The sequence below is a fragment of the Otolemur garnettii genome, unplaced genomic scaffold, assembly GCF_000181295.1.
Source record: "Otolemur garnettii isolate 467f Iridium unplaced genomic scaffold, OtoGar3 scaffold00019, whole genome shotgun sequence".
Lineage (NCBI taxonomy): Eukaryota > Metazoa > Chordata > Mammalia > Primates > Galagidae > Otolemur > Otolemur garnettii.
In genome coordinates, this window is record NW_003852414.1 from 7,667,586 (window position 1) to 7,690,528 (window position 22,943).

The following is a 22,943-nucleotide window of genomic DNA, read 5'->3' on the forward strand; positions in this document are numbered from 1 at the left end:
AAGCTCCCAAATCTAGAGGAAAGTGTTTTGAAAGTTTTATTTGTTTCTTTGCTGTCACTATTTTTTATATGGTAGGAAAGCTTTTTAAAAAAAAAAAAAAATTCTTTTTTTTTTAAAGCAGTGTTTTTTTTAAAAAATTATTTTTAATTGTTATGGGTACATAATAGTTATATATATTTATGGGGTATGTATGATGTTTGATTACAAGCATATGTGTATGCTTGATTACAAGCATCACATACCCATTAAGTGAGGGTAATTGGGGTATCCATCACCTCAAGCATCTATCATTTCTCTGTGTTAGGAATGTTACATTTCTACTCTTTTAGTTATTTTAAAGTATATACTATGACTCACAGTTGGCGCTACTCAATTTGTTGTGCTATCAAATATTATTCATTTACCTAACTATGTTTTAGAGCATTCTTATTTTTGGCAGTGGTGAGCTTTGTGGAAATCTCATAGTTCTCAAAGGATGCATTAAGTTTTACTTTAATGGCTATGTCTCACTTCTCTATAATTGTAGGTGACTCTACTTGACTGTGCACAGAATTCAACAGAACCGGCTCAGTCGAGTCTATATGAGGCCAGAGATGTGGAAGTGGCCCGCTGCGGGGCCCTGGCACTGTGGAGTTGCAGTAAGAGTTACGCCAATAAAGAGGCGATCCGCAGAGCTGGGGGCATTCCTTTGTTGGCTCGCTTACTGAAGACGTCTCATGAAAACATGCTAATTCCGGTGGTGGGGACACTGCAAGAATGTGCATCTGAGGTACCCACACCACTTGCTTCCCTGGCTTTCTCACCTTGACTTTCTTTAGTTAAAAAAAAAGAAGAAAGTAATCATTTTTAGGGCTGGGCAAGGTGGCTCATGCCTATAATCCTATCATGCTGGAAGGCTGAGGCAGGTGGATCAGATCACTTGAACTCAGGATTTGAGACCAGCCTGAGCAAGAGTGAGACCCCCATCTTTGAAAAATAGTGCAGTGCTGTGGCATGTGCCTGTAGTCCCAGCTACTTGGGAGCCTGAGGGAAGAGGATTGCTTATGCCCAAGAGTTTGAGGTTGCTGTGAGCTATGATGCCACGACACTTTACCAAGGGTGACAAAGTGGGACTCTCTAAAAAAAGAAAACAAAATCACTTTTAAGGGTGTCATGATTGCTCAAGGAATTTTTCTTTCTTTCTTTTTTAGAGACAAAGTCTCTTCTTATCACCCTGAGTAGAGTGCGGTGGCGTCACAGCTCACAGCAACCTCCAGCTCTTGGGCTTAGGTGATTCTCTTGCTTCAGCCTCCCAAGTAGCTGGGACTACAGGTGCCTGTCACAATGCCCAGCTATTTTTTGTTGCAGTTTGGCCAGGGCTGGGTTCAAACCCACCACTCTCGGTATATGGGGCCAGCGCCCTACCCACTGAGCCACAGGCACCGCCCAAGGAATTTTTCCTTTTTCAGGAAGTCAGCATTCTATTAGAAAGAGAAGATCAAATGAATGGGGCATTAATTAAGTTAGAAGCTATGTGATATACTGGGTGTCTATAAAGTTTATGTGCAATTTGAAATATTCACTATTTTAAAATATTCACCATTTTAAATTGCACATGAACTTTACAGACACCCTGTGTATTTCTTTAACATTGACTAATTCCCTTACTGTGTGTGGATGAGTTACGCTTGGCCTTTGGGGTTTGTTTACTAAGAAAGTGTGTTCAACATAATTATTAATAACTGTAAATAGACTAACTTCTATTTTGGCCTTGTACGAATAAATATTTAAGTTTTTATTACCCATGTTGATCACCCATAAATATTTAAGTTTTTCTTCCTAGGAAAACTACCGAGCTGCCATCAAAGCAGAAAGGATCATTGAAAATCTCGTCAAGAACCTGAACAGTGAGAATGAGCAGCTTCAGGAGCACTGCGCCATGGCCATCTATCAGGTATGGCAAACTATTCTGGCAGCTGTTGATGTTCTTTCTTGTGTAGTTTATGAAAGAGTTTCTAAACATGTGGTCTTTGGGGATGGGACTCCGGAGCCTTACAGTGGATTTTCAGGCATACGTAGGTCTGAGAAGTGCTATCTTGTGGTAATGACAGATACGTATGTATGTCAGAGAAACTTGCTTCCACATGTGTGATTCTATTTACATTCCTAGAATACACGTACATATATCCTTGTCTCCTAAAAGAACTTACTGAGTGTAAAATAGATAAATAAGTACATGGTGCCCTCGCCTCTGTGTCCTATTCAAACACAATGATCTCAGGAAATGTAGCTGTTAGTATCAAGACAAGGTGGGTGAATGAAGGTGTGTTGTTTTCATCTTTTAATTAGTTAATTTATATTAACCTTCAGTCACTTTTTGTGCGTTATAAATTTCATAGTATATCAGAAAACAGATTAGGATGGTAAGGAGAGAAAAATGGCCTTGGAAAGTTCGCATGTGGGTGGTTACTGACCACGCCAGCTTGTACCTAATCAAAGTAGATTTCCTACAGGAATGAACTTAGGAGGTGCAAAGTGAGGGAACGTCAGAAGAAGAATCTATCTCCATAGAGGATTGCACTTCACTGCCAGCGCAGACATATCAAAGTACCACAGACTAGGTGGCTTCAACAACAAGAAATTTATTTCCTTACAGTCCTGCAGGCTAGAAGTTCAAGGTCATGGTTGGACTCTTCTGATGTCTCTCTCACTTTGGCTTGTAGATGACTGTCTTCTCCATATGTCTTGAAATGGCCTTTCCTCTGTGTATGTCAGTGCTGTAATCTCTTTTATAAGAACAATAGTCCTCCTGGGTTAGGACCCACCCTACTGCTTTCAGTTAGCCTTCATTGCCTCTATAAAGACCCTGTTTCCAAATACAGTCCCATTTTGAGGGAATACAAGTTACGACATCAGCATAGAATTTTGAAGGGACACAACTCAGCCCATAGCAATGACAGATAGCTTTGATTTGTATATCTGCCTCATATTAACTACAGAGTAGATTAGAAATAGTGAGTAGTTTTTAAAAGTTGTTCTGAAATGAAATAAAAAATCACACAGAGAAGAGAAAGAGGCGAGTGCCTCTATGACATATTATGCTGAGGATTTCTTCTGGTGTCCCTCATGCAAGATGAAGGTCACATGTCTGCATCACATGGCATCAGAAGACAACCATAGCTCGGGATCATTGTCTATGCAAGATTTGTCATCTGTTGGCTCTATGACCCGAGAATGCTCAGGTGGGAACATGCAGTTAGTATTTATTTCAAAGGATGATACAAACTTGGATAAATATTTTTGAATTAAATGTTAGGTACTTTTGCTAAAGCCACTGCTCTGGGCATAGCAATCCTGTTAGGGAAATTCTTCATCTCCAGATTTCAGGGGTCATTGAAGATCTGACCAAGTCCCTGTCACTTATCTGTCTTCTCTGCTACATTTTCCCAAGATTCTGGGTTCCAGAAATCTTCCTCTATAGAGGCAGATGTCAGCAAGAAATCTAGAACTGGCTTGGGAGAATCACTGTGTATATAGAAACCACTTAAAGGGAGAGACACCTGTCAGGTAGCTTCCAGTATAGAGGAGAATTACATTTTACTTTGGGTTACCTTCAGAAAATGATGCTCTTGGAAGTCACCCAGGTCCTAGAATGGCAGCCACTTTAGCAATCACTGAAAGCTTGATACCTCTTGATTGCTAACACCTCCGATTTGACTTTTGTGCAGTGTGCTGAAGATGAAGAAACCCGGGACCTGGTTAGGCTGCATGGAGGACTTAAACCCCTGGCCACTCTGCTCAATAACACTGACAATAAAGAACGGTTAGCTGCTGTCACCGGGGCAATATGGAAGTGTTCCATCAGCAAAGAGAATGTGACCAAGTAAGAGAAGGCACTCAGTATTCTGTAATAAAAATGTGACTACCCAAACACATTCTTGTAATTTACTGCTGTGATTCCCAACCCTCCTGGCCCAGCGCCTGGGCCACACAGCAGGAGGTGAGCAGTTGTCAAGTGAACAAAGCTTCATCTGTATTTACAGCCTTTCCCCATCACTCATATCCCTACCTGAGCTCCACCTCCTGTCATATCAGGGCAGCATTAGATTCTTATAGGAGCATGAACCCTACTGTAAACTGCACAGGTGAGGGATCCAGGTTGCAGGCTCCTTATGAGAATCTAACACCTGGTGAACGGAGGTGGAGCTAAGGACATGAGCAACACACTTCAGGTATCAGTTTCTCCCATCACTCCCAGATGGGACCATCTAGTTGCAGGAAAACAAGCTCAGCTCCCACTGATTTCTGTATTACGGTGAGTTGTATAATTACTTCATTATATGTGTGCATTACAATGTAGCACTAATAGAAATAAAGTCTGCAATAAACGTAATGGGCTTGAATCATATCAAAATCATTTTCCCCATCCCCCTAGTTCATGAAAAAATAGTCTTCCATGAAACTGGTTTCTGGTGTCCAAAAGATTGGGACTGCTAACTTAATGCTATTGTAATAGTTGATTTTAGTGTTTGGTGCAGATGTACATTTTCACTGAAGTTAGCAGAATGAAGGGATCCTTAGAAATGAAAGCACTCTCTGCCCATCCCACCAACTGGCAATGATTTTCTGTGCCTCAGTAGGTCTAGGAGGCTTGCTGACATGGTCTTGCTGTGCAAACAGGCTATTTCACATATGAGCACTCATTTTAATTAGAAATGTCTCTGATATTTCTGTGGAGAACTCTCAAGGTGAAGGGCTACATTTCCCACCAGATCTTTAGAAATGGAAGTGATCTCATTCTTTTTCCTTTTCATGAGGAAAAGCAAAATGAATCAGCTAAATGTCAACTAAAGAGTCACTCTTAGTCATTTTCTAATGTGATTTCTTTGAGTTTTATTTTAAAGTATTTGTAAATTTTATGATCATTTAAATTATTTTAATTTTCAAATCTTTCTCTTTATGTATTTTTACAGTACATGCTCTCAGTGGTGGGTATTCCAAGCAATCTGAATTATCTCCATCTGATGATTTCCTTTAATAAGAAATTCACATCTATTTAACACAAAATAAGTTTAGTAAACAACAAATGTGTAGTGAAGTAATGATGAGATTAAAAGTAACCTCAGCTGTTTAAACTTTTAATTAAAAGTTACTTAATTCCTCTTAAATAACTTTAAAAATTCAGCCACATCATAGTGTCATAGCTCACAACAACCTTAAACTCTTGGGCTCAAGTGATTCTCTTGCCTCAGCTGCCCAAGTAGCTGGGACTATAGGCACCCACCACAACATTTGACTATTTTTAGAGATGGGGGTTTCACTCTGGCTCAGGTTGGTCTTGAACCCATGAGCTCAGGCAATCCACCCACCTTGGCCTCCCAGAGTGCTAGGATTACAAGCAAGAGCCTACGTGACTGGCCTTTCAAATATTTATCTTTATGTATCATATACTTCCTTTTGGTGTGTGTATATATATACATTTTTCCATATACACACATACACACAAATATATGTATATATATTTACATATATATGGTGAAAAAGATCAGAGTGAAATTGTATGACAAGATGCTAAAATTTATTAATGGTTGATACCAACGGCATCTGAGGATGACAGACTTTTTAGCCAGGTGGCACAAGCTACTATTTATTTTAAGAGACTTATTAAACCCAAATAGGTACAATAAAGTCATGTTGATATGTTTAAAAGCAAATAGGCTTTTAAACCTAAGGTCCCAGGTGGGTTCTGTCATCTTTTACTTGGACTATTGAAATGGGTCTTATTTGGCATCACCTCGAGTCTTCTCCTTCCACTTCAATACCTTCCTGCATAGCACTGAAATTATTTCCTAAACTGCATGTCTAATAATATTGTTTCTTAGGCCCCAACAACCTTCAGTGACTTTTCAAGGTTTAAAAACCAAACTTAAGTTGCTTAGCTTAGGTTTCATTAAACATTTGGAATACTTTATAAGGTAAATGTATAGTGGTGTGCACCTGCAGTCCTAGCTACTCTGGAAGCTGAGGTGGGAGGATCTCATGAGGCCAGATGTTCAAGACCAGCCTGTGGAAAACTGAGCAAGACCTCATCTCTAGAAATAAATAGAATAAAATAAAACACAAGTCAATAGAACAGTTTGTTTTTGTGAAACAGTTTCCCTAAGATGGGGAAAATACCTTTAACAGAGTGGAATGATAGACACTCAGATTTGGGGAAAGCCCTATTTGTAGAGACTGTTAAAGCACAGTGATTAAGGGCACAGGTCTGGGGCAGATAGTGGGCGTGGATGCCAACCCTACCATTTACCAAGCTTCAGATGAGCAGTTCAATAATAGGAATTAAATAGTGTTGCTTCACAGGTTTGTCGTAAGCATTGAATAACAGGTAGTTGGTATTTAGTATGTTTTAGCCGTTATTGTTAAAGTTATTAGCTAACTTTATACTAAAAGCAATGCTATTCCCACCCCCATCCCCTTCTTTCTCTCTCTTTGTACATTAGGTTTCGAGAATACAGAGCCATTGAAACCTTGGTGGGACTTTTAACTGACCAACCTGAAGAAGTACTTGTGAACGTGGTTGGGGCCTTGGGGGAATGCTGCCAAGAGCATGAAAACCGAGTCATTGTCCGGAAATGTGGTGGCATTCAGCCACTGGTGAACCTCCTCGTTGGAATAAATCAAGCTCTTCTTGTGAATGTCACAAAAGCAGTTGGGGCTTGTGCACTGGAACCTGAAAGTATGACGTAAGTGGCCCTGGAGATGGGAAGAGTCTATATGAGAGTGTTGGGGGAAACACGTGTGTAGGCCCAGAACAGTGTCATCACTTAGAATTGATGTATATAAATGATAAAAAAAAAAAGTAAAATGTGTTATCACATAAATATTCACAAGATCGCCAAATCACCACTTACAGAGATTAGATGTTACTTTGGATGAGATGGAGGGCCAACCTGGGCATATTGGGACAATATATGATACTCAGTAATCAATTTCCCATGTGGAAACCTCCATTCAATCAACAATTATTTTCTCTGCCTCTTAACTCAGTAGTTATCTATCTATCTGTCCGTCTATCTATCTATCTATCTATCCATCCATCCATCCACCTAGGGTCCTAAGTAGTTCTAAGCAGCATTCTCTGTGTCCTTCTTGTTTCTCATCAATTCAGCAATTAATTTGAGTACCTAAAAAAGCTGTGAACTGGTGAGGGGAAAAGACAAAGCATTTTAAGCTATGATTTTGTCCCTTAAGCAATTTATTATTTAATTTGGAAGAAAAGTGGTATAATTTAAGAATGATAGCAAGAATATATATATATATATATATACACACACACACACACACACATATAATATGTTACAGTTAAAGTGGGAGGAGCCCAAATGGGTTAAAGTTACGACATTAGGGTTCTACAGAGAAACTGAACCGCCAAGATGTGTGTATGTGTGTGTGTGTATGTGCATGCTTTCATCTAACCACACATCTCATACACAAATACTAATGCCTCCAATAACTTATTTTGACTTTTGTTATAGGTCCCTTAGTCTTGGGGATTTCAGACACTAAGGAATGCAAGTTGCACACATGATGACTTTAAGGGAAGAATATTGGGTGGACTTTGCAAACAATTTTCTAATGTATTTATCTTTTCAAAACACATGTGGTATTCCTTAGAACCTGGTAAACACTTGTCAGAAATGGCTTTGTGTATTTCTTTTGATCTTTGGTTCCCCTTTACTTTTTGCTTATTCAAATCTACTTGGCCACCAGCTACTGCTAAACTTTTGGAACACATTTCCTCCTTCCTGCTCCCAGTTGGGCTCTGTCATCTTTTACTCGGACTATTGAAATGGGTCTTAGTTGGCATCACCTCAAGTCTTCTCTTTCCATTTTAATACCTTCCTGCATAGCATTGAAATTCTTTTCCTAAACTACATGTCTAATAATATTGTTTCCTTGGTCCCAAGAACCTTCAGTGATTTCTAAATGGTTTAAAAACCAAACCTAAGTTGCTTAGCTGGGTATACAAAGCATTTGCCTTCTGGCTGCTTTCTGCCTCTCTGCCTTCATCTTTTACTTGCAAGTATTAACTGTGGGTAGTTACATTCTTATGGGTTTATTCCTCTATTCATTCAACAAATATTCATTGAGCATCTTTTGAGCTAAGCCCTGGATTTATAGTGGTAACAAAAGCAACATTCCTACTCTTTTGGAACTTACACACTATTGGAACACAGACTGTGTGCTCAATCAATAAGCAAATAAAATGATTTCAGACGGTGTTACAATCTATGAAGAAAAGAAAACATTATGCTTGAAAGAGAGTGACTGCTGGGAAGTGGTTACTTAACATAACCACAGTAGAACTTCTGTAAGTTGACCAGCCAAGGGACTATAACAAACTGGTCAACATGTGGAGGTGGTCAACATAAGGAATGAAGCCTGCTGTACATTGGTGCATGTCTGGTCTATGAAAATTAAGGTGGTCAGCATAAGGAAGCGGGCAACTATCAGGGTTCTACTGTATTTTTAAGGACAGTATTATTTTTATTGACTTTCTTTCCAGTTGTATCCATTCAAAGAAAAAGGCCTGAGAAAACAGCTATGCTTTTCTTATTCCGGATCTTAAAAAATTGAACAAGTTTTGAAACAACTATATAGAAAAAAAATCCATTGATAAAACAGCAAGCCCCAAAGATGGGATTGAGATGGGAAGACAGACAAGTGAAGTAATAATTGAAAACCAGTACAATTAAAACTAATAGTAGAATTGAAAACTAATAGATGATGAGATGACAGTAAATAAGCATTTGCTCATAAATGCTTTAAAGACTTGGAATTTTATAAAATTTTATAAAAGGCTTGGCTTGTGGTTAATGGTATGAAAACTATAAAAGAGAGCAAAAGTAGAAAAAGTTATATTTACCCAATCCTAAACTTTTACAACACCGTTGCAAATGCAGTGAATTATTAACCTGTCAATAATACGCTGATAGCTAATACATACCTCTTCAGATCTCAACATTTTCCCCCAAATAAATGTCATGGTCATTTAAAACATAGTCAACATTTTCATTTTCATAGAGAAGGTGAGATGAGGGGAGAGAATGGGCTCTGGAAGAAGTGGGGATTTGCTATCAGAGACCCAGTTTGTGTTATAGGACATCAGGAGAAATAGAGTCTAAGGAAAAGCCACATGGACATGTCATTTTATTTTGTCTAATAAAAGACTTTTAGCCCAGGGAGACTGCTGGAGACACTTTGGAGTGAAAAGAGTACAAGAGACAATGATTGTCAGATTGGAACACAATGAAACTATGAGAAACTTTTAGAGATTTGGAGTGAACCAGGTTTATTGTTTGAGCTCAAAAGTGAATGGAGATGTGGTCTCAGGGCAAAAGGAATCATAGATTATCATGGTATTGTGTTTGAGGCCATTTATTACAAAAGTAAGCAGATAAAGTCAGACAAATAGCTTCCCCACAGTCACAAGACTATTAAAATAATATATTCTTTCTTAATAAAATAGTTCCCCAAATCATACAAAGTTTTGCAAAAGACGTTAAAAAATAGTTTTAAAAAGCAAGTGGTCAGAGCTCAGATGAAATAGAAAAATTACTAAACTAAAAGCCTAGATAGAAGAAAAAGAAATACAATATACACAACTGAAAACAGTCAGGAATATGGTATATATGAAATACAAAATAAATTGAAAATATATATATATATATGGTAATAGAAAAATTGATAAATATGGAACCCAAGAAGATCTAGTACAAATCTAAATGGTTTTTCTCATGAAAAGGCAGAAACCAGTGAAACATGATCTTTATTGAAGATATAACAGAAGAAAACTTTTCTGTGATTCTATAGGTCAAAAAGACCCCAAAAGACCCTAGTAATATTGGTACATAATGGCCAACAGCAGCACATATCCTGACAAAGTTGCATATTAAAAATAAAGGAAAAAAATAAATGCTGACTATATTGTTGATGGAGCAGGAAGCTTCAATTAATATCAGTTTAATAAGATAATATATAAATGGAAAATGAAAGTCAGATTGTCTAGTATCTGTACTCATCTGTATATGAGAATTTTGTCCTTAATTCCATGTGTTTCTCTTATGTTAAGTTAATCATGTCATTTGGCCATAATTGAAACAAGAGGGCCCTAATAATTAGCCTTATACTCTAACCTATAGTCAGGGAGCTTTGAGGGTATGGTGTAGACACGTAAATAGGCAATGTTAATTCAGGCCTTTGTGTGCTAGGCTAATAAATCTGGGTTTTGTTTTAAAGTCAACTGAGAGTCACTGAAAGGTTTCAGGCATGAATTGAGACTGGAAACTTCGTTAGGGAATCACTGCAGATTACACGCTTACCAAGCCTGTGGAATCTAATGCAATAGAAAGGGCTATGAGAGAAGAGGATGGTTATGATCAAACATGAGTTATAAAGAAGAGCGGGGAGTCTTGGATGGTATTCAGGTTAGGTAGCTAGCTAGATAATGGTAGCACTTACTGATGCAGGGAGTTGACATGGAGAGCTGGTGACTCAGCTTCAGGAGGGGAGAGGCTTGGTCAATTTGTCCATCATTATACCCCCAATGCCCAACCCAGTACCAGGCTCTGGGTAGACTCTCAACAAACACTTATTGTGCAAAGAATGAATGGTGAGTCCGTGATGGCTGTGCAGACATTGCGCATGGTTTAAGACACTGTGAGGGAGAGAAAGAGTGAAAAGAGCCTGTTGAACCCAATCTTTTTCAGGTACCTAAAAAAAACAAACCTGAGAAAGATCAATCAGAGAGTTGTCAGGGGAATTAGAAGAGAGACTTATTGAAAAAGCAAAAGGAAGATTATTTTTTATTAAATCATAGCTGTGTACATTAATACTATCATGGGTACAGAGTGTTGGTTCTATATACAGTTTGAAATACTTTTCATCCATCTGGTTAACATAACCTTCATGTCATTTTCTTAGTTATTGTGTTAAGACATTTATATTCTACATTTAGAAAAACTCACATGTACCCCCATAGGATAAACCATAGACGTGATCCCACCAATCACCCTCTCTCCGCCATTCTCTCCTCTCCCCTCCCCTCCCTCTCCCCTTTCCCCATATTCTTGGGCTAAAATTGGGTTATAGCTTTCCTATGAAAGCTATAAATTAGTTTCATAGTAAGGTTGAGTACATTGGATACTTTTTCTTCCATTCTTAAGATACTTTGCTAAGAAGAATATTCTCCAGCTCCATCCATGTAAACATGGAGCTGGAGGGAAGAGTATTTAAAAGACAGAGTAAGATCAAAGGCCTCAAATTCCATAGCACAGCCTTGGAAGATAATGACTAAACTGTCTTTTGTGCAAAGAAGTTGGGTGAATCCTTTTGTGCTTGTGATTATGGCTTTTCCCACAAGAATTTTGCTAAGCACAGCAAGGTAGTTTCAGAAAACAGTATTTCGAGTTTGGTAAGAACCCAAACATCATTACTCTTGGCATCAAATTTCAGACATGGCTGTTACTCTGAGGGTTGTAAGGTTTATTACATCTTTGAGCTTTTAGTTAGACGGTAAGGAAATGACAAATACCTCTCCCCTAGGTAAGTCTTACATAATTCACGGGTTAGGAACTTGCTTTAATGACTAGTAGTTTTATGTTTTAGTGATTTGGCTGTGGCTGTGGCTGAGGCTAAAACTTAGGTCACATATAGGGATAAACATAAACTCTTTAGTACAGTGTTATTAACTTCATGCAGTAGAATGAATAGCAAATCTCTTCCCTAGTATATTTCTTGTAGAAATGTCATCTTAATGATAGTAGTTTGGCTACTGAGTTAAACATGATTTTTAAGGAACCAATAGATTTTTAAGTTTCTGTAGACTTTTTTCAGTACTCGAGATTACTGCTTTTAAAAATTCAACCTAAGTTATTTTGTTTTAATTATACTCCTTCCTAGAAATCTAAAATGGGACAATAGGTATCCTAGAATATTAAATTCATGAAAAAGTAGATTTATGTATGCTGTATTTTCATTTATGGTTGATTTCTAATGTCTCTTTGATAGGTACAGAATTCATCTGGAGGTAATTTGGCCTTCAAGTATATAAAATTACACCAACACTGCAAAAAACCATTAATAACTTATGTTTGAGGGATGTAATTTTCTAATAAAACATCATAAAATTTTAAACAACTAAAAACATTGAAGCTAAAAAGCCACAGAAAATATGATTTATTTTCCACACCTGAGGATCTTTGTTTAAAAAAAGTTTAAATTATTATTTTGAAATAACATTAGACTTACCGAATAGTTGTAAAAACAGAAAGTACAGAAATCAGAGTTCCTATATACCCTTCAGCTTCCCTTAATCTTAACATCTTACCTAATCTTAGTAAAATTACAAAAACCTTCCATGATTCAAGTCTTGTTTTTTTCACTTTGAAGTATATTTTAGAGTTTTCCTCCTGTGGATTTAGTTCATTTTTGCTCACTTTATTCCTAAGTTTTTAATCTTTATTGATGATGTAAATATTTTGGCCCCCTACCATTACGTCTTTCATCCTGATTGATTTTATAAACACTATTGAATTCTGTATGTCAACTCTATATCCTGTACCTCATGTAATTCCCTCATTGTTGAGTCCATTTTATTGTTTATTATCCAGGGCAATGTTTGACGAGCTGTGGCCCGTGGGCCATATCTTGTTTTTGTACGTAAAATCTTTTTTTTTTTTTTTTTAAACACAGTCTCACTCTGTCATCCTGGGTAGAACTCAATGGCGTCATAGCTCACAGCAACCTCAACCTCTTGGACTCAAGCGATTCTCTTGCCTCAGTCTAAGTAGCTGGAACCACACACATGCACCGCCAAACCTAGCTAAGTTTTCTATTTTTTGTAGAAATGGGGTCTCACTCTTGTTCAGGCTGGTCTTGAACTCCTGAGCTCAGGAAATCCACCCTCTTCAGCCTCTCAAAGTGCTAGGATTATAGCTGTGAGCCACCACACCCAGCCTGTACATAAAGTTTTAATGGAACCTAGTCACATTCATTCATTTAAATGTTGTCTTTGGCTGCTTTTCTGCTCCAGTGGCACAGTTGAGTAGTTGCAACAGAGAACCGATGACCCACAAAGACTACAATGCATACTACCTAGCTCTTTACGGAAAAATTGGCTGTACTCTTCCCTGGGGTATTCTCAAGAAAGTTTTACTCCTTCACAAATTCTTATACTTTAAATTGATTCCTTCCATCAAATTCTCTAAAAAGAGTGAATCTTTCTACCTTATTCCCGATTTTTGGTGGAAATGCCTCTGTCTCCTTGTGAAGTAAAATAATGGCTTTAGATCTAAGGTATACATATTTTATATTTAATATCAAAAAGTATCAATTTATATTTTTAAAGTGTTTTCTAAATCAGGAATAGATGTTAAGTTTTGTCAAAGGCTTTTTGAACATTTGTGCAGACTATGCTCCATGTGTTTCATTATGATTTTTCTCATATTTATTAATATGGTAGATGCTATCAATGTATTTTTAAACATTGAACTAACCTTGCGTTCCTGGAATAAATTTCACTTGCATATATGTTATCTTAATGTGGTAGAGGACTCTGTTTGCAAATAGTTTACTGAGTATTTTTGTAATGATATTCATTAGTGATATTGCTTTGTGATTTTTCTGTTTTCTTTTTTTTTTTTCTGTCTTTATCAAATCTAGGTATTGATGTTACTTCACAGAAAGAATTGGCAAGTTTTCTCTTATTTTCTATACTCTGAAATAATTTATTGAGCAATGGGACTATGTGGGCTTTGAAGGTTGGTAGAAGTCTCCTGTGTCATAATATCAGCCTACTTTGAAAAAATTTAGTTCTTTAATAGCTTTCTCTAGTCCTGTGAAAATTGATCTATTTATGTCTTCTAACTGGGTCAATTTTGGCAATCTGCCTTTTCTTAGAAAATTATCAATTTCATTTAGGTTTTCAAATTTTCTTGAATAGTAGCCTACAAAGTAGTCTCTTCTGATTTTAAAATTTTGTCTATTTCAATGATTATTTTTTGTTTTAATTTTTGTATATGTGAACTAGCTTTCTCCCAGTTTCTCCCTTGGTCAGGTTAGCATGATCATTTCTCTATTTTGACTGTTTTCTGAAAAAGGCTTATGCTATATTATTGTTTTCCAATTTATTTTTCATTTCTGTATGTTCCTGGGGTAACCAGCACATTATCACTACCTTGCTATGTTACACTATGGTGAAGTCAGGGCCTCCAGTGTATACGTCACTGAAGCAACACAGGTAGTGCCCACCAAGAAACCTCCCATCATCTATCCTTCCACATTCTAGTTCCTTGTGTACACATTATGGAGCTCTCATCTAGAAGTGAAAATACATGCTATTTGTCTTTATACATCTGATTTACTTCGCTTAACATAATGGCCTCCAGTTCCATCTATGTTGCTGCCAGAGGTATGATTTCATTCTTCTGAAGAAAGTTTATTAATTGGGTATACTGTTCTTTTATTCTCTACCTCATAAATTTCTCCTTTTATCTTTATTCCTTCCTTTCACTCTCTTTTGGTTTCTTTTGTAGCTATTTTTTAAAATTATTTTTTTTTAAATATAATGAAAGTAGTTTGTACTATGAAGTTTCCTTTGACACTGTTTTAAACATACCCTGTAACATCTGATATGTAGCACTTTCATTATCATCATCATTTTTTTAAGAATTTTTTAAATTTCAGTTTGTATTTCCCTTTCAGCCCAGGAGTTTAATATAGTTTTTTTCTTAACTCCACAAAGAATCTGTGTTTTTAAAATGTTTTTTCTTAATTCCACAAGGAATTTTACTTTTTGCTTTGGTAGTTATTTCTCATTATATTGCATTTTGGTCAGAGTGTGGAGTGTGTTGATTGTGGGATTTCAACTTTTATAGAACTTAGTGATTCCTTATGGCCTAATAGAAGATTAATTTTTGTGCATGCTCTACAAGTACTTGGAATTCTTTATCAACCGTGTAGAGTTTGATATATATTCTGAAGATCTACTTTATTATGTTACTTAGGTTTTCTAGGTTACTTATTTTTTTTTTGTGAACTTTATCTGTCTTATGCTATAAAGGCTGTAAAAATATTTTTTCTTGTTAATGTACTTCTGTCTAAACCTTCTTATATCTCATGTACTTTTGCTTCTTGAAGACAGATACTGCATTATTGGGTACATAATTGTTTATGAATTGTGGCTTACAATATTCCAAGTGCCATTATTTGTCAGGTGTAATGTGTTTAGGCTTGATTTCTGCTTTGTCTGATATCAGAATCTTTACCCCTTCTTTCTTATTATGTCCATTTGCTTGGTATATTTTGGTCTACCTCTTTATTTTTCAGTCTTTCTGAATCACTTTGTTTTCTATGTGCCCTTGAATACAGTACATAAATGGGTGTTTCTTTGTGGGGAGATTAAAGTAGTTTTTGTTTTAGTAAGCTAAACCCATTCATGCTTACTGACATGATCAATGTTTGGTTTTGACAATGTCATAATATTTTATAATTATTTACATTTTGGTATAAGATTTGTAGTCTTTGCTCTTTAATTTGTTGCTTTGTAATTTGTTGCTATTATTTAGAAAAGTTTGTATTTTATTCTGATTATCTTTGTACTTATAATTTTTTATCTGCCCTCTTTCTCCTTATTTAATCATTCACTATTTAGTTTCTCAGTTTCATGGTCATCTTTTAGTTTGGAGCTCATTCTTAGAAATTTCAAGAATGGTTCATGGGTACAGAATTTTCTATATTTTTGTATGTTAAAACTATTTTTCTATAAATACTCAGAGGATAGCCTTGCTAGATATAATATTCTTGGTTCCCACTTTCTTTCATTGAATTATTTTTTTAAAAATTCTGTCCATTTTTGCCTTGTTTCATAACTTTTTTTTTTGAAAAGTCTGATGCATGTATAATATTATTTTGGTTTTTTGTAAGCTATTTGATCTTTTTACCTGGGGGCATTGAAGATTTTTTCTTTATCTTTATAATCTAATAACCTTGGTAGGTTTGCCTAAGAGTCAATCACTAACTATGTGGTTAGTCTGAAAGTTAGCTTACACAGAAAAGTCAGAATAAATGATTAATTCTTTTTTAAAAAATCAAATTTTTGACATGTGAGTTGCCAGGGATCCCAGCAAACTACAAGAATAATAAACACTATTTTAGAAAACATTATTTGATCTCATGAATCTTCTTGATTTACTTAGTCTTTATTAGTTTTTTTTTTTAATATAAAATGCCTGGCATACATGATTCAAAACACACTGAGATTCTAATGCTTTAAGTTTTCCATTACTTCAAAATAACCTTAAAATTTAAAGATCAGTTTTCAATGTAAGTCAGTGCATGCCTATAAAAGAGTTAAATTTCTTGTTCTTCAGAAGATAATCAGGAAAAAAGTATTTCTATTAATATTTTATAAAGGTCCAGAATTCTAAGAAATTTTACCTAACAATTTACCTAAATAACATGCTAATCTCCTATAATTTATCTTATAAAATATTTTCCTTCCACACATCGTAAAATAAATATTTGTTGAACTGATTGTTACATGGTCCAGTGTTATGTGATCATGTAATGAAAGACTCTTTTATAAAACATATGCGCAAGGATAGAATTAAAACTTACCATGGAATCTGTAACTCTAAATTTCCTCTCTTCTGTGGTTTAAACATAATCATGTTGCATTTACATAGATTTTTTTTCCTCCAGTTTTTACATGGGGTTTATTTGTTCTTTTCAAAAAGGAAAAAAAGCTATGCTTGTTTGTATACACAAGAGATTTAATCTCCTTGTGGCCACCCAGATACGTCTTTTACCACAGACTCAATCTTTGCGACCTTGTAGGGCTTATGCAAGACATGAAATAGAATATAGGCCTTATATGTTTGTGTCAACGAGAACATTTTCTTTCCTTTCCTATTTTCTTTTTTATTTACTTTTTATCTGTATGATTTTAAAAATGTTAAGATCTAACCGAGATACCAAAAAAGGCTAATTGAAAAATAATGAAGTGAATCACTTCACCTTCTGAATGTTAGTTTTCTTATTTTAAAACAAGCTCTAGGGATTTTTTGAGGGGAAGATTATGTATATTTTATTTCTCCACCTTATACATCTCATCCAATCAGTTATGAGATGCATTCAATTTAATACCTGAATAAATGGGCTGCTCATTACCATTTCCTGTGTGAGAGAGTATATGTGTATGTGTATGCTCACAATGAAATAACAACTTTTTCAACTTTTAATTTTTCAAAATATACGACATATACAAGAAGGTCCATAATGTAAATAAACACATCAGTAAATTATTGGAAAAGAAAGACTGATTGGCTGCCACCCAAGCAAGAAATAGAATATTACCATTACTTTGCCAGAGGGGGCTTTTCTATCAAAGAAAAGTCTTTTCTATCAAAGCCTACTCAATGCCACCTCTCTGTACTCTGGGGATAGATCTGTTGTTGCCTTTTACAGTAATTAGGATCTTGCTTTGTTTTTATAATTTTACACTTGAGAATGCAACCCTATAAACTACAGTTTAGTTTTGTTTCTATTTGCAGTGTTTCTGAATGGAAGCATAGTGTTCATTTTTGTCTGACTTTTTTTTTTTTTTGCTCAGAATTATGAGTTATTTTTACACTTAAGTACTAAGCTTGATGGGTTTTAACAATTGTAGATAGCCGTGTAAACCACCAGCCAAAAGTAATTATAGGACATTTCCTTCACCCAGGGAAGTTCACTCATGCTACCTCCTAATCAGTTTTCATGACATTCTGCTCTAAGCAACCCTTTTTTTGATTTACATCACTATAGATTAGCTTTGTATATCCTTAGAGTGCAATTTCTGCGTCATGGGTTACGTGTTTAACTTTATTATTACAGAAACTTTCAAATTGTACATCAGAGTGATTATATAATTTTACACTCCTACCCAGTGCCAGCAATTTTAGTGTTGTCAGAGTTTTAAAAAATTTAGTCATTTACATAGGGTGTAATGGTACATCATTGTAGATTTCATTTTCATTTCCCTGAAAACCAATGATGTTGTACAGCCTTTCATGTCTTTGTTGCTCCTGTGCATACATTCTTTTGTGTTCTGTTCAAGTATTTTGCCCATTGTTAATTGGATTGATTATCTTTTTTATTGATTTAAAGAAGTCCTTTACAATTTCTGTATATATCCCTTATGAGATAGATGTATGTACAGTAAAGTTTTTTTTCTTAATAAGCATTAAGGCTGCCTTTTGAGCAGAAACTTTTAGTTCACTTTATTAACTTTTATTTTTCAGCTAATGAGTTTTAAGTCCTGTCTATGATCAAAGTAGATCTTAAAAATGGAATGAAATGAGGTCAAAGTTATTTTTTTCCTCATACAATATCCAATTGTTCCAGTATCATTTATTGAAAACACTATTTCCCATTTGATCCACTTGCTACCTTGGTTGAAATTCAGCTGACTGTAAACTAGTAGATTAATTTCTGATTTCTTTTTTTTTTTTTTTTTTTTTTTGGTTGGGGCTGGGTTTGAATCTGCCACCTCCAGCATATGGGGCCGGCGCCTTACTCCTTTGAGCCACAGGCACCACCCCTTCTGATTTCTTTTTGACGTGGATCTATTTTTATATCCATATGCCAATCCTGCACTATCTTGATTACTATACTGTAGCTTTGTAATAAGTAATAGAAATCTTCTTTTTGAGATACTTTGAGCTACTCTAGGTGATATGTATTTCATATAAATTTTAGAATCATCTAAATCTTTTTAAAAGCTTTATAGGACTTTAATAAGTACTGTATTAATAGGAATCTGCAGATCAACTTAAGGAAACTAGAAATCTTAATGATATTGAGACTGCCGATCCATCAAGGTGGTATATATCTCCATTTATTTGAGTCTTCAGTTTTTCTCTGTACTATTTTGTAGTTGTCAATGTAGAGTCTTTTATGTTTTGCATTATAGTTTTTCTAGTTATCTGTTTGTTTAGGCTAATGTGATTGGCAATTATTTTTAACTCCTTTTCCATTTGTTTGTTGTAATTTATAGATACATACATAATTTTTGAATATACGTTTGCATATTCAAATATATCTTCACGTATTTTTGCAACATTTCTAACTTAACCTTTTCTAATCATTTTTTTTAGATACCATGGGATTTTCTTTCTCTTTTTTTTTTTTTTTTTTTTTTGCAGTTTTTGGCCGGGGCTGGGTTTGAACCTGCCATCTCCAGCATATGGGGCCAGCACCCTACTCCTTTGAGCCACAGGTGCCGCCCTCATGGGGTTTTCTGCATGAAAAATTATGTAAATTGCAAATAATGAGATTTTACTTTACTCACAATCATTATGCCTTTTATTTCTTTTTTTTTTTTTCTTTAATAATAAGCAGGCTATGACTTCTTATCACTGTGAAGTAAGTGCAAATATCTTCATCCTATCCCTGATCTTAGGGAGAATGCACTCAATTTTTTGTCTTTAGGTGTGATGCTAGTGGTCTTTTTTTTTTTTTGTAAATGCCTTTTATCAGATTAAAGTTTCCACCTATTTCTAGTTTTCTCTGAGTTGTTTTTTTTTTTTTTTTTTTAAATAAATGGGGTTTGAGTTTTATAAAATGTGTTTTCTCCACTTCTTGGGATGATCAGATGATTTTTCTTTTGTTCTGTTTCAATAAAGTGAAATTACATTGATTGATTTTAGAAGGTTGAGCCAACCTTCTGTTCCTTGAATAAAATCATACTAATCACGGTTCATTTCCCGTTTCATGTATTAAGTTTTTATTTCTATCTTAAATATTTGATAGAATTCACTAGCAAACCCATCTGAGTTTGGAGTTTTCTTTTTGAAAGAGGTTTCTGTTGTTGTTTATTTAGTTTTAAAAATTACAAATTCAGGCTCAGCACCCATAGCAGTGGTAAAGGCACCAGCCACATACACCTGGGGTGGTGGGTTTGAACCCTGCCCAGGCCTGCTAAACAACAATGACAACAACAACAACAAAAAAAAATACCCGGTCATTGTGGCAGGGACCGGTAGTCCCAGCTACTTGGGAAGTTGAGGCAAGAGAATCACTTAAGCCCACGAGTTTGCAGCTGCTATGAGTTGAGATGTCATGACACTCTATGGAGCGTGACAGAGTGAGACTCTGTCCCCCCCCCCAAAAAATTACAAATTCAATTTCTTTAATAGTTATGGCACTATGTAAGTTTTTTATTTCTTCTTGGTTCTGTTTTGATTATTTTTCTTCTCAAAAAATATATTCATTTATTTAAGCTTAGTTTAGTAGCATAAAATTATTATAACATCCTTGTATTAACTGTTTATCATTCTTTTATCATTTATGGATTCTATAATGAAGGCATTTTTCTCCCTCTCTCTCTCTTCATCAGTCTCCTTTGGAAGCCCCCATAGTCATTTTTAAAAATAACCTGTGAAAGCCAGGCATGGTGACTCACACCTGTCATCCTAGCAATCTGGGAGGCTAAGGTGGGTGGATCATTTGGTCTCCGAAGTTCAAGACCAACTTGAGCAAAGTGAGACCTCATCTCTACTAAAAATAGAAAGATGAGCCAGGCATCCTGGCTATAGTGGTGGGTACCTGTAGGCCCAGTTTCTTGAGGATAGCTTGAAGCCAGGAGTTTGAGGTTGCAAGGCATTCTAGCCAGGGCAGCAGAGTGAGATACTATCTCCAAAACAAACAAACAAACAGAAATAGAAAAACAAACAAAAATGAAAAAAAATCAAAACAAACCTATGAAATAATAATGTTTTTTACATTATAATGGTTTTACAAAACAGACTATGCAACAGAGATCCTATATTATCCACAACGCCTAAAATATTTACTATTTAGCCCTTTACAGAAAAAGTTTGTCAATTCTTGCTCTAATAGCTTATCAATTTTATTCATCTTTTGAAAGAACTACTTTCTCTTTTCTCTTTCTTTGTCCATTTTCCATTTCATCAATTTCTGTTTTTATTTTTATTATTTTATTTTTATATATTTCATGTTTAAATTTTGCTTCTTTTTCTAGCTTTTTATGGTAAATGATGTGATCACTGATATTATTGGTCATTTCTTATATAATTACTTAAGGCCATATTTTTCTGTAAGCATTATTTTAGGTTCACAAATATAAGTTATATTTTAATTTTTATTTAGTTAAAAATATTTCCTTTTTTTATGATTTATCTTGGACCCATGGACTATTTGCAAATGTTGCTTGATTTCCAAAACTCTTGGTATTCTCCAGATACCACATTGTTACTCATCTTAGTTTAAAACCATAGGTGAGAGGTAATAGTCTCTGTGATTTCAGTTCTTTCATATTTGGCTTTATGACCCAGCCTTACGGTTTGTTTTTGCAAATGTTCCATTTGTATTGGGGAGAACAATGTGTATACTGCAGAAGCTGTGTTTTTAAAATGTAGATTAAATCAAGTTGTTTGTGTTGTTCAGTCTTTTCTATCTTTACCATGTTTTAAAACTTAATTTGTCAATTTCTAAGAAAGGGGTATAAAAATTTTCAGTCATGGTTTTTAATATTCACTTATTTCTAGTTTTCTCTCTGTACAGATGACCTTTGAACAACACAGGAGTAGAGGCACCAACTCCTTGTGGAGTCAAAAATCTGTGTCTAACTGGACTCCCCAGAAAACTTAATTACTAATAGCCTACTGTTGACCTAAAGCCTTAACTAAACTATGACATAAATAGTCAATTAACACGTATTTTGTATGTGATATATATTACATATGTGTTCTTACAATAGATAACCTCGAGAAAAGAAAATGCTATTAAGAAAATCACAAGGAAGATAAAATATAGTCACTGTTCATTAAGTGGAAGTGGATCTCAGAAAGGTCTTCATCATCATTGTCTTCACACTGAGTAGGCTGAGGAGGACGCAAAGAAAGTATTGGCCTTTCTGTCTCAGAGGTCGCAAAGCGGGAAGAAAATCCACATATAAATGGACCCATGCAGTTTAAACCCATGTTGATGAAGGGTCATCTGTCTTTACAATTCTCTTCATTGACAGTGAGACGCAGACTTCAATTTATCTCCTTAGGTGTAACCAGTCTGCCATCTTCCTTCCTGTCCTCTCCCCTTTGCAGATGCTCCCTTCACCCCTATTTGTCTCTGATTCACTGTGCTGAACTGTCCAGCCACCTGGATGCTCTCTTTATCCTATTCAGGCTCTGGTACCCCGAGCTGGGCCACCTGCTCCTCATATGTCTCCATCTTCACACTGCTCAGCCTTGGATTTCCTGTTGCAGGCTGCTCCATTGTGTTAACTCTCTCCTCACCCTCTTTAGTGGTCTTAGAGGTCTTTTAAGACCTCTTTAGTGGTCTTTTCCACACCCTAGGCTGATTCTCAGCAGGGAAATCTCCCTCATTCTGCTAGGGGTCTGACTTCCCACATCGGGTCATACCTCCAAAGATTGTTTTAATCACTTTATTTAGGCTCTGATACTTTCCACCTGTTTCTCTCTATACTTTTGGAGAGTCCCTCTTCATCCTCCTTGGCTCTAAGACCCTGTGCTGACCCACTAAAAACAACCTTGCCTCCTCCCATGGATGCATCCTTAGTTCTATCCACATATTGTTTTGCTCTTCCCCTCATAATGGCTTTAAGGCTGGGGCAAGGGGGAAGGTTTTTTTTTTATTATTTCTGGAGGATATTTTCACTTGGGTATAGAAGTATAAGTTGATGGCTATTTTTTCTTCTAGGAGTTTATAAATGCTATTCTATTGTCCTCTTGCTCTCACTGTTTCTTGTGAGAAGTCATTCGTCATTTGCTTCATAATTTCCCATACCTACTGTGCTCTAGTCTGAATGTTTTGTTCTCCCAAAATTCATACAGTGAAACTTAATTCAGAATGTGAGAGAATTTGGAAGTGGGACTTTCAGCAGA

The 22,943-nt window shown here is 35.7% G+C and overlaps 1 protein-coding gene across 2 annotated transcripts in view; it reads left to right on the top strand.

Annotated features, from left to right (window-relative positions):
- The window catches only part of ARMC4 (armadillo repeat containing 4), a 151,913-nt gene that overhangs the window by 53,282 nt on the left and 75,688 nt on the right, over positions 1-22,943 (top strand). For both annotated transcript variants that reach the window (XM_012803301.1, XM_003786731.2), the window contains exons 12-15: positions 527-769; positions 1,823-1,933; positions 3,708-3,862; positions 6,480-6,722. In XM_012803301.1, the coding sequence (XP_012658755.1) occupies positions 527-769; positions 1,823-1,933; positions 3,708-3,862; positions 6,480-6,722 (752 nt within the window). The remainder of the gene's footprint in view (positions 1-526; positions 770-1,822; positions 1,934-3,707; positions 3,863-6,479; positions 6,723-22,943) is intronic.